Below are 14,866 nucleotides of genomic sequence, written 5' to 3'. Positions count from 1 at the left end.
AGGGGAGCACAAAGTCGGTGAGGATTTTCTATTTTATTCTAAATGTGTTATGAGCCACTGGCAGGTCTTTAGCAAAGGGATGGAGGAGATTATCTGATTTATATATTTAAAAGATCACTTGAGCTACTGTATGGAGATACAGAGACCAGTTGAGAATCTGGGCCAAGATCCAGGGATATGATGGTAAACGAGGGTGAGATAGCAAAAATGGACACAGAAAGACTTAGCACATGTTTTGGAGGAAAGGAGGCAGAATTTGCTGATGGACTGATGTGGGAGGTGAGGAAAGAAAAGAAGCAAATGTAACTCTAAATCATTTCCTTAAGCAGCCAAGTAGAGAGTGGTATCATTTACGCAGATGGGGAAAGCTGGAGACTACCAGATTTGAGATGGCAGTGAGGAGAGGGATTTAGAAATTCTATTTTCAAAACGTTAAGTTTGGGATGTTCGTTAAACATCCAAATGGAGTCTAGAATGGCTGGCTGTACAACGTACATCTAGAGAGCAAGTCTCCAGTAATACATTTAGGACATATCAGCGTTTGGATGGTAGCAGACAAAATGACCTGGGGAGAAACTGAAGAACAGGGGTCCTAGGACAAGCCTAGACCTCTCTAGCAGCAGTGTTAGCAGAGAAGGACCCAAATGGATGGCCAAGAAGGACTTGCCCTTGAGGGGCCAATAAAAGGAAAACCAGGACTGTGTGTTGTCCAGAGGCTGACGAAGGAGGGAGAGGTCAGTGCCTGCTAAGGTAGGTGTGGGCAGAGGGTACAGAAACAATGGTCAGATCTGCGAACATGGAAGGTCCTGGTGACCCTGACAAGAGCTTCAGCAGTGGAATGGAGGAGACAGAAGCCTGACGGAGTGGCAGAGGGAAGGAGGGGGCATCATGAGGAGGAGATAGCAGCTCTAGATACTGAAGGTGAGGATTAGCATCACCAGAAATCATCACGCCTTAAAGTGAGACACACTCTGATGTGTAAGAGGGATAAAAAGTTAGTAGAGACTAGTAGATTCTGCAAATACATACTAAAAACTAAAAATGTCAACAAGAAAAACATGGGTTAGTGACCAGTAGGAACCATTTAATTGAATTCTGACTTAGAGATAATGTACTGATTAAGATCAAGGTGCCCTGAGTATTTCTAATGTATTTACTAAATTATTAATGCTATTTTTAAATTGATGTTATTTATAAGGGCTTCCAGAGAAGGCAATGGCACCCCACTCCAGCTCTCTTGCCTGGAAAATCCCATGGACGGAGGAGCCTGGTGGGCCACAGTCCATGGGGTCGCTAAGAGTCGGACTCGACTGAGCGACTTCACTTTCACCGTTCACTTTCATGCATTGGAGAAGGAAATGGCAACCCACTCCAGTGTTCTTGCCTGGAGAATCCCAGGGACAGGGGAGCCTAATGGGCTGCCGTCTATGGGGTCGCACAGAGTTGGACACGACTGAAGCAACTTAGCAGCAGCATAAGGGCTTCCCAGATGGCACTAGTGGTAAAGACCTTGCCTACCTACCAATGCAGGAGACAGACTCAGGTTCAATCCCTAGGTTGGGAAGATCCCCTGGAGGAGGAAATGGCAACCCACTCAGTATTCTTGCCTGGGGAATCTCACAGGAAAGCCTGGTGGGCTACAGTCCATGGGGTTGCAAAGGGTCAGACATGACTGAAGTGACTTAGCATAATGTATGTGAGGCGGCGTAGAGAAATACATATTATTCAATATAAAATAGATGAAAAAAATTAGTGAATGAACAAAGCATAGGAAATTACGGTAACTTGAGTTCAATTCAGTTACTCAGTAATGTCCGACTCTTTGTGACCCCATGGACCGTAGCACACCCGGCTTCCCTGTCCATCACCAACTCTCGGAGCTTGCTCAAACTCATGTCCATCGAATCAGTGATCCCATCCAACCATCTCATCCTCTATCGTCCCCTTCTTCTCCTGCCCTCAATCTTTCCCAGCATCAGGGTCTTTTCCAATGAGTCAGCTCTTCGAATCAGATGGCCAAAGTATTGGAGTTTCAGCTTCAGCATCAGTCCTTCCAATGAATATTCAGGACTGATTTCCTTTAGGATGGACTGGTTTGATCTCCTTGCAGTCCAAGGGACTCTCAAGAGTCTTCTCTAACACCACAGTTCAAAAGCACCAATTTTTTAGTGCTCAGCTTTCTTTATAGTCCAACTCTCACATCCATACATGACTACTGGAGAAACCATAGCTTTGACTAGATGGACCTTTGTTGGCAAAGTAATGTCTCTGTTTTTTAATATGCTGTCTAGGTTTGTCATAGCTTTTCTTTTAAGAAGCAAACATCTTTTAATTTCATGGCTGCAGTCACCATCTGCAGTGATTTTGGAACCCCAAAAAATAAAGTCTGTCACTGTTTCCACTGTTTCCCCATCTACTTGCCATGAAGTGATGGGACCAGATGCCATGATCTTCATTTTCTGAATGTTGAGTTTTAAGCCAACTTTTTCACTCTCCTCTTTCACTTTCAGCAAGAGGCTCTTAAGTTCTTCTTTGCTTTCTGCAATAAGTGTGGTATCATCTGCATATCTGAGGTGATTGATATTTCTTCCGGCAATCTTGATTCCAGCTTGTGCTTCATCCAGCCCAGCATTTCTCATGATGTACTCTGCATATAAGTTAAATAAGCAGGGTGACAAAATACAGCCTTGACGTACTCCTTTTCTTATTTGGAACCAGTCTGTTGTTCCATGTCCAGTTCTAACTGTTGCTTCCTGACCTGCACACAGGTTTCTCAAGAGGCAGATCAGGTGGTCTGGTATTCCCATCTCTTTCAGAATTTTCCACAGTTTATTGTGATCCACACAGTCAAAGGCTTTGACATAATCAATAAAGCAGAAATAGATGTTTTTCTGGAACTCTCTTGCTTTTTCAATGACCCAACAGATGTTGGCAAGTTGATCTCTGGTTCCTCTGCCTTTTCTTAATCCAGTTTGAACATCTGGAAGTTCATGGTTCATGTACTGTTGAAACCTGGCTTGGAAAATTTTGAGCATTACTTTGCTAGCTTGTGAGATGAGTGCAATTGTGCAACAGTTTGAGCATTCTTTGGCATTGCCTTTCTTTGGAATTGGAATGAAAGCTGACCTTTTCCAGTCCTGTGGCCACTACTGAGTTTTCCAAATTTGCTGGCATGTTGAGTGCAACACTTTCACAGCATCATCTTTCAAGATTTGAAATAGCTCAACTGAAATTCCATCACCTCCACTAGCTTTGTTCAGAGTGATGCTTCCTAAGGGCCACTTGACTTTGCATTCCAAGATATCTGGCTCCAGGTGAGTGATCACACAATCGTGTATCTGGGTCATAAAGATCTTTTTTGTATAGTTTTTCTGTGTCTTCTTGCCACCTCTTCTTAATATCTTCTGCTTCTGTTAGGTCCATACCATTTCTGTCCTTTATTGTGCCTATCTTTGCAAGAAATGTTCCCTTGGTATCTCTAATTTTCTTGAAGAGATCTTTAGTCTTTCCCATTCTGTTGTTTCCCTCTGTTTCTTTGCAATGATCACTGAGGAAGGTTTTCTTATCTCTCCTTGCTGTTCTTTGGAATTCAGCATTCAGATGGATATATCTTTCTTTTTCTCCCTTGTGTTTCACTTCTCTTCTTTTCATAGCTATTTGTAAGGCCTCCTCGGACAACTATCTTGCCTTTTTGCATTGCTTTTTCTTGGGGATGGTTTTGATCCCTGCTTCCTGTACAATGTCACGAACCTCCGTCCATAATTCTTCTGGCACTCTGTCTATCAGATCTAATCCCTTGAATCTATTTGTCACTTCCACTACATAATCGTAAGGGATTTGATTTAGGTCATACCAGAATGGCCTAGTGGTTCATGATCTGAGCCACAGTCAGCTCCCGGTCTTGTTTTTGCTGATTGTATAGAGCTTCTCCATCTTTGGCTGCAAAGAATATAATCAATCTGGTTTCGGTATTGACTATCTGCTGATGTCCATGTGTACAGTCTTCTCTTGTGTTGTTGGAAAACAGTGTTTGCTATGACCAGTGTGTTCTCTTGGCAAAACTGTATTAGACTTTGCCCTGCTTAATTCTGTACTCCAAGGCCAAATTTGCCTGTTACTCCATGTATCTCTTCATTTCCTACTTTTGCATCGCAGTCCCCTATAAATGAAAAGGACATCTTTTTTTGGGTGTTAGTTCTAGAAGGTCTTGTAGGTCTTCACAGAACCGTTCAACTTCAGCTTCTTCAGCAATTCTGGTTGGGGCATAGACTTGGATTACTGTGATATCAAATGGTTTGCCTTAGGAACGAACAAAGATCATTCTGCCACTTTTGAGACTGCATCCAAGTACTGCATTTCAGACTCTTTTGTTGACTATGATGGGTACTCCATTTCTTCTAAGGGATTCTTGCCCACAGTAGTAGATGTAATGGTCATCTAAGTTAAATTCACCCATTCCAGTCCATTTTAGCTTGCTGATTCCTAAAATGTCGATGTTCACTCTTGCCATCTCCTGTTTGACCACTTCCAATTTGCCTTGATTCATGGACCTAACATTCCAGGTTCCTATGCAATATTGCTCTCTACAGCATCGGACTTTACCTCCATCACCAGTCACATCCACAACTGGGTGTCGTTTTTGCTTTGGCTCTGTCTCTTTATTCTTTCTGGAGTTATTTCTCCACTGATCTCCAGTAGCATATTGGGCACCTACTAACCCGGCAAGTTCATCTTTCAGTGTCCTATCTTTATGCCTTTTCATACCGTTCATGGGGTTCTCAAGATAAGAATACTGAAGTGGTTTGCCATTCCTTTTCCAGTGGACCATATTTTGTCAGAACTCTTCAGCATGACCTGTCTGTCTTGGATGGCCCTACACAGCATGGGTCAAACTTTCATTGAGTTAGACAAGACTGTGGTCCATGTGATCAGATTGGTTAGTTTTCTGTGACTGTAGTTTCCATTATGTCTGCCCTCTGATGGATAAGAGGCTTATGGAAGCTTCCTGATGGGAGAGACTGACTAAAGGGGAAACTGGGTCTTGTTCTGATGGGCAGGGCCATGCTCAGTAAATCTTTAATCCAATTTCCTGTTGATGGGCAGGGCTGTGTTCTCACCCTGCGGTAGAGGTAATGAAGATAATGGCGACCTCCTTCAGAAGGTCCCAGGCATGTACTGCTGAACTCAGTGCCCCCGACCCAGTAGCAGGCCATAGCTGACCCACGCCTCTCCGGAAACTCCTGGACACTCATGGGCAAGTCTGGATCAGTCTCTTGTGGGGTCACTGCTCCTTTCTCCTGGGTCCTGGTGTGCACAATGTTTTGTCTGTGCCCTCCAAGAGTCTGTTTCCCCAGTTGTGTGTGAGTTCTGGCAGCTCTATGGTGGGGTTAATGGCAACCTCCTCCAAGAGGGCTTATGCCAAACCCATTACAGTAAAGGAGGGGGTAGAAAGGAAATGGAAATAGAGACTTAGGGGGTCAGTGTAGTTTTTTGATGTGAGACACAGATTTTTCTGCCTAGAAGCCAAAGCAAGACGGAATTGTAATCAATAAGGAGAACTGCAGTGTTCACGAGAGGAAAAGAGATCATCTGCCCAGGAAAAACCCTGCTGTTCTTCGTACTGTGTGTGCAAGTGAAAGTCGCTCAGTTGTGTCTGACTCTTTGAGACCCCATGGAATAGTCCCTGGAATTCTTTAGCCCAGAATACTGGAGTGGGTAGCTGTTCCCCTCTCCAGGGGATTTCCTAAACCCAGGGATCGAACCCAGGTCTTCTGCATTGCAGGCAGATTCTTTACTGTCTGAGCCATCAGGAAAGCCCAAGAATACTGGAGTAGGTAGCTTAGCTCTTCTCCAAGGGAACTGCCCCACCCAGGGATCGAACCCAGGTCTTCCGCATTGCAGGTGGATTCTTTACCAGCTGAGTCACCAGGGAAGCCCATGCTGTGTGTAGCGAGAGGCAACCTGAATTAGTGGAGCTCTTCTGGGCTTCCTGATTTAGCAGCAGGAGGAAGAATCAAACTAGCTTTGGTTTTTCATTTATCTTCCCCTCTGTTCACTGACACAAAATATGACTATAACCTGTTAACAATCTGTGCTTTGATATTCTGAATTCTGTTTTCTTGTCATTAAACCAGACTAATTAGTCATAGCTAGCACTTCCAAAAATTGTTCTGTGTCGTCCACTTTCCCTTAGTTCATCTGTCAGGTGTGATGTGCATCTGATTTGTGGAGACAGCAGATAGGGGAGGATCTGCCTGATATCCATGGTTCCCAGATGGCAAAGGAGTTCAGATTTATCTGGAAACCTTGCTCTGCTCATAATGGGTGCTATGTGCTTTTAAGATGCTAAGAGTTCACAAGCTGAGAGTAAGAGATCACCAAGGCTAAATTTAGGGCTGAGGTCATACAGAGGTTTCTTCTGAGTTTTCTGATAATGCCTCTTTTGACAAATGGTAGAATTTACCAAATTACCAGTGGTAGGATGTAATGGTGATAGCACAGAACAGCCTAGGGAGATCACTATGAATTACTGCAAAGGGAGAGGGTTTTACATCTTATATAAGCCTTGACTGAAAGGCACCCCCACAGCCTGGTGCCCATGACTCCAGTAAAATCTCAGATTCATGGAGACAGTCAACTCCATCTCCTCTGCATCACTTGGGGGTCATGAATTCTGTAAAGAGAATCCTAATATTGGGGGAAATTTCACCTGTAGGTCTCTGTGAAGGAGATATGGTGGGCATATTCTGAGAGGTAGTAAGCTTAGTGGGAAGGAGCACAGGCATTGGAGTTGAACAGATCCAGATTGGAATCTTGGCTTCAACGCTTCCTAGCTCTGTAGTCTAGGGGAAGTTTCATTTTTCTCACCTGTATGTTAAGAATAATAACGACACTAATCCACAGGGCTGCTGTAACAATGAAGGAGGATAATATAGCAAAACACTTAGTACAAACAGTAAATATGAAACCAAAAACTCAACTCAGTGGCCTGAGTGGCTCTCATCAGTATAATTCAACATGACCTCAGTAACATTTCTATAATAAATATAATAGTGAGATTCTTATATCTGTTTCTGATAATATCCCTAATGCAAGCCAATGGGGTAATGTCAAAACAAAATCTAGAATACAGCATTGTACAAGGTGGCAAAAATAATGTAAAATAGATCTAAGGTGCTCTTTAATTTGATCCAAGGATGTATACTGGACCTGTAAAGGCATGGAGGATTTTTATACCCATAGGGCAGTTCTTTAGCAAGTCAGACTTGAGCTCTATGAGCTAGTCCACCTTAGGCTGGACTTCTCATGCCCACTGTGGTCCAGGTCAAGCCCATCCAAAGGCTTCAGGTCCCAGAGGGTGTGGGTCTTATCTGCTGGAAGACCAGCCTTTCACCTCCTGAATATGGTGAACTTCTAACACTCATCACTTTTCTACACTTGACTGAGAAAAAGAGAAATCAATGGCATTAACTTCCTTGGTCCTATGAAAACAAATAGCTAGAAATTGGTATTGTATCACAATGGATGAACTGTTACTCAGTTATTAAAAGAATCTACCTGTCAATGCAAGGGACATGGGTTCCATCCATCCCTGGTTTTGAAAGATGCCACATGCCATGTGCCACAACTACTGAGCCCACGTGCCAAACTAGTGAAGCCCACACACCCTAGAGTCTGTGCTCCCACAACAAGAGAAACTACTGCAAAGAGAAGCCTGTGCACCGCAACTAGAGAGTAGCCCCTGCTTGCCACAACTCGAGAAAGCCCGCACAGCAACGCAGAACCTGTGTACCCCAACAAGGACCCAGCATAGCCAAAAACATATAAAAAAAAAATTAAAAAACTTCCTTGTACACTGAATTGCACCCCCCCAAAAAGGTATGTTGAACTCCTAACCCCCAGTACCTCAGACTGTGCCCTTATTTGGAAATACTGTCATTAAATTAATTACTTAATCAATTATAATAAATTAAATCAAGACGAGGTCCTACTGGTGGACAAGGGTAAGCTGCTAATTCAACATGAATGGTGTCCTTAGAAAACAGCATGTGAAGACAAAGACACTCAGGGAGAAGACACATGGTGACATGTTGTTGACTCATCTCTGCTGAAGAATGCCTAAAATTGCCAGCAAACCACTAGAAGCTAGAAAGAGGCAAGAAGAATTCCCCTCTGGATTTCAGAGGGACCTTGGCACTGCCAAAACCTTGATTTTGGATTTCCACCCTCCAGAAACATAAGACAACAAATTTCTATTATTTTAAACCAGCCAGTTTGTGGCGCTTTGTTATGGCAGCCGTATGAAATTAATGCAGGCATATTACCTGTTTTCTTCTACTATCTATCAATAGCAACAAGCAAATTGGCGACTGGCTGTCAAAATTCTAAATGGCCTAGCTCAGCCCTTGACCCCCGCTGGAGAGAGCTTTCTGAGTTGAATGTTTCACAAGGTTCTTTCGGAATTCCAGTATTGAAAGAATTTTGGATGGTATTCAAACACTGCCTTTTAAAGCAAACTGCATTGCTGATGGACACTAAGGAAGTGTTAGTCACTCAGATGTGTCTGACTCTTTGCAATCCCATGGACTATAGCCTGCCAGGCTCCTCTGGCCATGGAATTCTCCAGGCAAGTACTGGGGTCGGTACCTAGTATGGGATTAAAATTAATATCTAACAAGATGAACTGATGCAAAGGAGGACTATGCAAAGATAGCTTATCTGTGAGCATTCTTAGGGACTCTTTTTTTCAGGAACAAGATAAGCTGGGGAAATTTGTGCCTGTTAGGTCTGAAGTATCCATATTGATTCAATTCCAGGGCATAATGTATCATTACCTGTTCAGGGAAGGCAGGGGATTCCCCCCAAGGAAGGCTCCTCATGGCAACAGGAAAAGGGAACATAGGATGTAGGGAAGAATGATGAAAACAAATAGCTAGAAATCAGTATTGTATCACAATCGATGAACTGTTACTCGGTTATTAAAATAATAATGAAGATGGTAAATGTCAAAAGATTGGAACATGATACAAAGAAATACGTAGCAGTGAAAAGGAACGGAGGAACAAACTGCTGAACAGCACCATGGGTGGACTGCAAAAAATACAATGCTCCTAAAAAAGGAGTAGACGCTCTGTGATTCCATTTATAGGGTCTTCTATAACAGACAAAACTAATCTGTGATGAAAACAATCAGATCAGTGACTGCATTTCTGGAATGGAGTGGAGAACAGGGATAAGACTGATCTGGAAGGGGCATGAAGGAACTTCCTGAAGTGAGGAAATGTTCTGTCTTAAGAAGAGGGCAGATACATGGTACATTTGTCAAAACTCGTCTACCAGTAACCATAAGAGCTGTGCATTTCACTATATGTAAATTATACATTTGAAAATTGTTTGTAGATATATGAAAACCATGGCTTTTAAAACATGCTTTCCTTTTAGAAATGGATCATATGGTCATTGTAGAGATTTGGAAAAAAAACTTTTTTAAATTAAGAAGAAAATCTGAGTGGGAAGGGGAAGGATAAATTAAGAGGTTGGATTTAACATATACACATCACTATGTATAAACAGATAACCAACAAAGACCTACTGCGTAGCACAGGGAACTCTACTCAATATTATATAATAACCTATAAGGGAAAAGAATATATACATATCTGAATAGCTGTGCTGTATACCTGAAACCTACATGACATTGTAAATCAGCTATGCTTCAATAAAATTTTTTAAAAGAATTAAGAAGAAAATCAAAACACCTATAACTCCACTATTGAGAGTAAATAATTTTAATATAAGATGTAATATAAACATATGCTAGCATAGCAAAGGTTAGAGTGAATACACTAACTCTTCTTTATGTTCTTATTACTACTATTCCAAAACCACTATCGAATGAGTAGGATCTAAAACTAAAATGATGGAAAATAATAGGGAATTACAATACTTTGATTATATCAAATGGTTTTCCTTTCCTTTAAAGATATACTTTATCTGTCCAATAAATAATAGTCATAATGGGAAAACAGGTTCTAAAAAGAAAAACGAGAGCAACTGAGGCAGTTTTCCTCAGTGGAAAGCCCATGAAAGGATCACTTGCTTATAGTCTTCAGGGCTGAGAGCTTGCTCAGAACAGGAAGAGCAACTCATTAATTTTGAGTCCCCAGAGCCAAATACCACACACAAAGTAGGGACACCATAAACATGTCTGAATAAATGTTGTACATGTCCAGGGAGAACCCATCAAGAACAAATAGATTTTAAATGAAAGCATAAGAGAGATTTGCTGCAGACATGAGTAAGCCTTTGACTGTCAGGGATGATGAAGAAAATTTAAAGTATCTAACGAAAAAAAATGCTAAACGTATATTAGTATTTGTTCAGTATAGTTTACACCTCCATTTTCCTAAAGGAAGGCATTGAGAGCTGGCAGAATGTCCAGCTCCTTTCTGGGTATAAGATTCTACTTCTATTATTTCTTCCCAGAAGACCAGGGATTAAGCATCACCTGCCCATTCACTTCTCATTTCTCATTCTCCTCATTTGGGCAGGAGAAGGAGAGCAGGTGGCCAGCCTCAGGTAGGGCCACATTTGCAGCTGAACGGCTCAGCTTCCACATAAGCAGGGAGCTTTATGGAACCCTCAAAGGGATCCAATTCCCTGCCTGTCCCAGAGATCAGATAACGAAGCTCAGAGGAGTCCAGCCACAGCTAGCAGCAGGAAGCAGATGAGAAGCTAAGATGAGCTTAAAAAGATAAGGTAGCATCCAAAGTGGACGGCAGTCATCTCCTGCTGGGAAATGCGGTGGGATTTTGGATTTTTCCTTTTTATTTCCCTACAGTTTCTACAACGAACACATCATGCTTCTGCAGAGAGAAATAAGTTGTTTCTGCATTTCAAGATGTTAGAAGGATTCAAAGGAGTCCCTCTTTGAATTCATTTTCAGGGTTAGGAGACTCACCAGCCCTGAAAGAGTGTTTCACCAGCATTTCAGGTGACTCACCAGCCCTGAAATGGTGTTTTTGAAAAAAAAAAAAAAAGAAACTACCTTTCCATTTCCTCCTCCCTCCCCTCTGTTGAGCAAACAACCCTTTGTATAAGACAGCAGGCCCTGATTACACATCCTGTACCTGTCTGGGGCTGGCACCAGGGAGGGTGAAGCCCATCCCCAACTTACCATGACTATGACGCTATGTCAGGGTCACGGTCGGTCAGTCAAGCAGAAGTTCCTGTGTGATAAAAGCAGAGGGGATGAGAGAACTGTCATTAAAATCATTAATCAAGATAACTCACAGTTTGCACAAAGTTAAGCCACAGGGAAATAACACCCAATTTCATCAAGAGGGCAGCTATTGATTAGCTAAAGAGACAAGAACCAAGCTAATCATTAAAGAGAAACTGTTCTAGGAGGCAAGTGAATTATGCCAAACAGTCTCCTAGCTGCTCTTCTGCTTGGAGATAACACATTACAGAAATGATCCCTCTTGCTTAGTTAGGATGAGCTACATTACTTGAACTCAAGCCAAGTCTAGATTCTAAGCTGGAAGTGTTAGTGGATCAGAAGAGGTGCCTCTTGGAGACAAAAGATAATCTGACTACATCAGGGAAAAAAGTGCTGCACTCCAGCCTTTACCCTGAATGAATCGTGTGTGTGTGTGTGTGTGTGCGTGTGCGTGTGTGCGCACACGCGCGCGCGCACGCATTTGTATAAGATAACAGGCCACTGGCCCAACTCACATTAGACCTTTCTTTTTCCCAATGGCCACTGTCACTGCCACCATCTCAGGACTTAAAAGTGCTTCTCCCCTTTAAGCTACAGCCTTACACACTTTGCCCTCAGTTCTTCAGCACCTCCTCCATTAAGAAGCCTTGAGCCATCACACATGTATTCAGTCATTTAGAATGCAAAAAATGTCTTTATTGTAGACGAGCCTCTGAGGGGCAGACCCACTGGCTTCCTGTTTTCACATTCAGGTCCTACAGAAAAGGCTCCTTTTCTGAGCATTTAGTGAGATCCTTGAACTCAAAGAATTATCCCAGAACCAGAAGCATGGGCATTGCCTATGAGCTCTTTAAAATGCAGAATCCCAGGTCCCCACTCCAGACCTACTGCAAGAATCTGCATTTTAACAAGATTCCCAGAATATCCGTCTGCACAGCGGTTTGAAAATCACTGGCCTAGATATAACCCTGTCAGGTGGTTATTATTGTTTAGTCACCAAGTTGTGTCCGATTCTTTGCAACGCCATGGACTGTAGCCCGCCAGGCTCCTCTGGCTATGGGATTTCCCAGGCAAGAATACTGGAGTGGTTTGCCATTTTCTTCTCCAGGGGAATTTTCCTGACGCAGGGATTGAACACACACCTCCTACATTGGCAGGTGGATTCTTTACTGCTCGGCCGCCAGGGAAGCCCGATCCTGCCAGGGAGCCTTGTTCTATCACTCCCCCAGAGTAACTGCATCCTTCTCGGCCAACTTTATCACCAACCGAGTCCTGCTGGGCCACAGTCACTCTTCATCTTCCACTTTCTGAGGCTCAGCTTCTACTTCCTTGTTTCCCATCACTCACTGCAGACTTATCCTGTTTGACCTGGGGGTCAATCCCTTCCTGCGGGAAGTGTCAACTGGCTCTGAGGCACCGACTGAGCAAAGGTGAAGAGGTGGGGATGAGCCGTGGCTTCAGGGCGAGGCTGCTGGAGCAGAGGGCTCCTTCCAGGGAAGGCTCAGAGTTATGGGTGGAAAAGCAGGCAGAGAATTGATTATCAAGGGCCCTGTCCATCTGGGGAGTTTGACTTATAATGTAGGCAGTGGAGAAACAGTGAAAGGGTTGGGTTTTGCAGAGAAATAAAGTAAGACAAAACATACTTTAGCAAGTTACTATACTAGAGGGTAGACTAGAGTCAAAGCCAAGGAGTCAGGAAGGCTTGAGATACTATTAATAGTACAGGAACAAAGATCTGTACTAAAAAAGGCAAAGATCTGGGCAGATGTGGACCCTGGGATAGGATTTACACATGACTTTTTTGGAAGGAAGACGTTACTGGATTTAGTGGCTTCTGAATTATCTGAATTTATACATTCAATCACTAAATATTCATAACACACCTCTATATCTCAGTCATTGTTTTCATTGATAGAGATAATATGGTGAATAAGACAAGGAACCTGCCTTCAAGGAGCTTACCTTGTTTCAGGAAAGACTGACAACAAATAAAGAGATGACTACATAAGACAATTTGATACCAGTAAGATGAAAATACAATAGGATAATGGTACAGAACAGGGATCAACAAACTTCAGCTCAGGGGCCACATTCTAATTTTAAACAGTCTATCAGCGAGAAACATTTTTAACATTTTCAACAGTCGACCAAAAATCAAAGGAATTGTATTTCATGACACACAAACATTCTATAAAATTCAGATTTCAGTGGTGGTTTGAGCAAAGCCTTCTGGAAATACTGAGAGTCATTATTCAGTGAGCTAGAAATATTTTACCACAGGAAGAAGCTGTGTCACATTTGAACACAGGGTGCTTTTAGCCAGACAATGTATTTTAAAACTTGGACAGCACACAGAGTAAGTCCATTTATATAAAAACAGCTGTTGTGTATTTATTATTTACTAGTATCAACTGAGTTTCTAAATAGATTTTAGAAACGAATGCAGTCAATGTCACCCTTTGATTCTTTCATTAGATAGCAGATAATACGTGTAAAGTGAACCCACACAAATGCTGACTAGCACAGTATCTGGCACCTCAATAATTAGGCAGGAGTAGGGAAGGAATTGGAGAAGGCAATGGCACCCCACTCCAGTACTTTTGCCTGGAAAATCACATGGATGGAGGAGCCTGGTAGGCTGCAGTCCATGGAGTCGCTAAGAGTCGGACATGACAGCGACTTCCCTTTCACTTTTTACTTTCATGCATTGGAGGAGGAAATGGCAACCCACTCCAGTGTTCTTGCCTGGAGAATTCCAGGGATGGGGGAGCCTGGTGGGCTGCCGTCTATGGGGTCACACAGAGTCAGACATGACTGAAGCGACTTAGCATAGCATAGGGAAGGAATTGAACACACCCATCCTGAAACACAGAATTGCTGTAGGCCTCTTCTCAATTCCACAGAACCATCAGCCCCCAGAAGATGAAAGGCCCTTTTCCATCTGTAAAAGCTCGCCCACATGTCCACGTACAGAGCCAAGGATTCTTATAGCAAGCGACCCCCAACCTCTGGGATCTAGTGCCTGATGATCCGAGGTGGAGCTGATATAATAATAGAAATAAAGCAAACAGTAAATGTAATGTCCTGGAATCATCCCAAAACCATCGCCACCCGCCCCTGCTTCCAGTCCATGGAAAAACTGTCTTCCAGGAAACCAGTCCCTGGTGCCAAAGAGGTTGGGGACAACTGCTCTAAAGAACCTTTTCTGCCTCAGCCTCCTTGATTCTTTTGCTCTTTCTCTCTGAGGGCCAGCCTACAATCCCATAAGCTGATCAGTATGACCAAGTTCACAGTGACCCAGACTCTGTTGTTGTATACAACTTTGAGGTTCTATAAGCTCCTTTTGCAGCTCAAGGGTCATGGGAGGGGCAAATTATTAGCAACTGTGCCTCAAACTTTACATCTGGGAAATGCAGACACATTCAGTTTGGGGCATAGCTCAAATGACCTTAAAAGCATCAGGACTCTTCAAGATGGAAAGATGAAGCCTGAAGAGACCATATGTTTGAGATGTCTTTTAAAAAACCAATATGTGGGTGGGAATCTGCATCTTCTTTGTAATATGTGAACTCCTCACCTAGGGCTTCCCCGATGGCTCAGTGGAAAAGAATCTGCCTGCAATGCATGAGACATTGGAGACGTGGG

General features: G+C 42.9%; 1 protein-coding gene across 2 annotated transcripts in view; it reads right to left on the bottom strand.

Moving 5' to 3' along the window:
- The window catches only part of ANXA4 (annexin A4), a 74,881-nt gene that overhangs the window by 35,399 nt on the left and 24,616 nt on the right, over positions 1-14,866 (bottom strand). For both annotated transcript variants that reach the window (XM_019970451.2, XM_070798919.1), the window contains exon 2: positions 11,177-11,228. In XM_019970451.2, coding sequence (XP_019826010.1) covers positions 11,177-11,179 — 3 coding nt within the window. In that variant the 5' untranslated portion in view covers positions 11,180-11,228. The remainder of the gene's footprint in view (positions 1-11,176; positions 11,229-14,866) is intronic.

The sequence above is a fragment of the Bos indicus genome, chromosome 11 (assembly GCF_029378745.1).
Source record: "Bos indicus isolate NIAB-ARS_2022 breed Sahiwal x Tharparkar chromosome 11, NIAB-ARS_B.indTharparkar_mat_pri_1.0, whole genome shotgun sequence".
Taxonomy (NCBI): domain Eukaryota; kingdom Metazoa; phylum Chordata; class Mammalia; order Artiodactyla; family Bovidae; genus Bos; species Bos indicus.
Note: the sequence above shows the minus strand (reverse complement) of the source record. Positions and strands in the feature narration are given on the sequence as shown.